Raw genomic sequence first — 2,748 nt, forward strand, 5'->3', positions numbered from 1 at the left:
GCAGCGAGACTCAGTGTGTCTAACCTGTTTAACAGAGAGCAGCTATTCAGAGCGCACCGCCTCACAAAAGCCTCACAGCAGCAACAACGGGCGTCGTACCGGCACACCTTCATCACGCGCCAGACTGAGCGTAGCAAAGCAAAAGTGTGTGTGTGCGTGTGTGTGTGTAAAAGTGACACACACACACACACACAGCTGGATAGTGCAGTGGTAACACTACACGCCTACTTTCAGCTGTAAAGTCCGGTTTTCTTCCTCGGTGGTTGGTTCTCCCTGTCCCTGCGTGGCTGCTCTGATTGGCTGTCGTGTGAGCTGTGAGCGCTCAGTAAGCTTAGGAAAGAGTCAGTTATGTGAATCACCACACTCCTTTCTGTCATTCAGAGTTTGAGTTTGGACTGAGCTCTTTTCTCCTGTGCTCGTGTTTGCCTGTCTGTCCTCTCCTCCAGGTAAAAGCAACAAGGAAGTGATGGATCTGCTAACGTCGGGCTTCCGGCTGCCCTCTCCAAGCCGCTGTCCTTCGAACATTTACCGCATCATGATAGACTGCTGGGCCATCGAGCCCTCCAAGAGACCCTCCTTCCACGCCCTGCACAGCCAGCTGGATTCCATATATGCCAAGATATATTTTAAGACCGTAGAGGTGTAGGCCGCACAGGTATCCTCCTCCTGTACTGGGAGGGAGGGGGTGAGGAAGACTTCTGCCAATTCCATCGGGACTCCTCAGAGGAATCGTGATCGACACTCGGGTTTACAGAGAGAGTGAACGGCGTGGGGGAGGCGTGGAGGTCCGCTCGTACCTGGAACGACGCGGCCCCTCGGCCGATTCGCAGAAGCGGCTCTTTTTAGTTTTCTACCATCGGTTTTCTAAATGAGAGTTTATTACTTCAGTGCGGCGTCGGTCTGTGCGTGCGCACTGTGGACTCACAGGTCACGACCTGAATGAATGACGTGTGTTTTGAATGCAAAGCCTTCTGGGTAAAAATATTTTGTGCAATAAGAACGCCTGCTGGGGTCTTTTAGCCACGCTAGCGGCTCGGCTCAGAGTCCGACTGCTGCCGTCACAGAGCAGCGGAGCGGTGGACTCCCACAGTCCTGATTGGTCAGAGTGGCTTCGACAACCAATGTTAACCAGACGTCTATTTGTAACACGGGCATCGAAACATGTTTGCGACACGAAAAAGACCCAAATCTATGCAGAGAAGCAGCGACAGCCTTGCTCCTAAAAGTGTCCGCTCAGCATTGGGGTCATTAACGTGTCACATGTGATCACAGACACGCCTACACAGCACCAAAACATCTGCCTGCTCGCTACGAAAGACCACAAAGCCAGCAGTCAGTGTGATTACAGTAGTGTGATTACAGTAGTGTGATTACTGCAATGCCCCAAACCTCTGAGAAAACCTGATTCACGCCACCACTTCCTCCCTGCACACATGCAGTGAATCAGAGATGTGTTCAGGCGTCCGTGTCTTTAATGTTAAAAACTGCATACGCAGCCACACCTGCAGTCACACCTGCACGCCTGTCCTCTCAGGCTGGGCCCATGCACCGCTGCCTGCTCTCTGGCTGAACTCTGTTAATCTGATGAACCCACAGGCGTGAAGTATTCTGTCTTCCCTCTCTGAAGGTTTGGACACGCGTTACACATCGAGCCTCGATGCAGCGCCGCGCGTTCATGCTCTTCTAACAGCTAGTTACAGCTCCAGTGCCTATGTTTACAACACACACACACACACACACACACACTGCAGGAGGTGGACTTAGAGACGACACCAACACACACTGACAGTGACTCAGCCACACTCTTCAGGGTGGGTGGGGGTGGGCTGTGTGGGGTTCTGCACCATTAAATTGTACAACATTATGTTGCAACCTGCAATGCAATTTAAGAACAATGCAACTTTGGTCTTTTATGCATGAGCAACAAAGCCAAGTTGAGGAAACTTGAGCCATAAACACCAAATCACACGTCTGACTTCGACCTGTGACAGCGCTGCAAATAAAGTTTTTTTAAACACTGTGGAAACGAGTGTGTGTGCCGTCACTCATTCACATGTCACGGGGCATAACGCCGTACTGATGTGCAGCACTTCCTGAAGTGTGTGTAACCTGTTCAACAGCCTTCCCAAGCGACCGGCAGTGGGTGGGGCTCCAAACTGAGCACAGCAGAAATATCCCAAATCTAACAAACAACTTAAATCTTTTCCTTTGAATTAATCTTCTAACAACAATAAATAAAAACTGTCATGGACACGATTGTACAGAGAGTGTCGATAAAGTTTCATTATTGATGGAATTTTTCTTTAAAGCAGAAACGTGTGCAGAAGCTGCAGAAGCAGCTGAAGCAGCGTTAACACACGAGCACGTGTTAGAGACTGCACAGCATCACAATCATAGTTTTAGTCTGGACACACACACAGACGGTGGACAGCAGCCCTGACCTCTGCTCTGTGTGAGAGACAATTCAGCTGAACAGGTTTGCATTTCCCTTTCAGATATCGTAATGATAAAAACAGAGCCTGACAGTAAACAGCATTTCTTGTCTTGGCCTGTAGGGGGCGCAGCACTCTCCCTGCTCTCTTTCTCATCCCGCTGACAGGGACTAGAAAGAGAGAGCAGATGTCTCCTGTATTGGCTTCCTGTTAAGTCCAGAATTCAAAATCCTGCTCCTCACATACAAGGGGCCTGTTCTTCGTACCTCGCTAAGTAAGTTAGCTGGATTAGATTGTTGACGATTTCGCGTGATCC

The 2,748-nt window shown here is 49.9% G+C and overlaps 1 protein-coding gene across 1 annotated transcript in view; it reads left to right on the forward strand.

The window, feature by feature from the left end:
* srms (src-related kinase lacking C-terminal regulatory tyrosine and N-terminal myristylation sites) overlaps positions 1-2,022 on the forward strand; it is a 25,874-nt gene extending 23,852 nt beyond the window's left edge. The window contains exon 8 of the mRNA XM_005933202.3: positions 447-2,022. Within this exon, the coding sequence (XP_005933264.1) occupies positions 447-646 (200 nt within the window). The 3' untranslated portion in view covers positions 647-2,022. The remainder of the gene's footprint in view (positions 1-446) is intronic.
* Positions 2,023-2,748: the final 726 nt, after the last annotated feature.

Source organism: Haplochromis burtoni, unplaced genomic scaffold (genome assembly GCF_018398535.1).
Source record: "Haplochromis burtoni strain Fernald_Lab_line unplaced genomic scaffold, NCSU_Asbu1 Contig_159, whole genome shotgun sequence".
Taxonomy (NCBI): Eukaryota; Metazoa; Chordata; class Actinopteri; order Cichliformes; family Cichlidae; genus Haplochromis; species Haplochromis burtoni.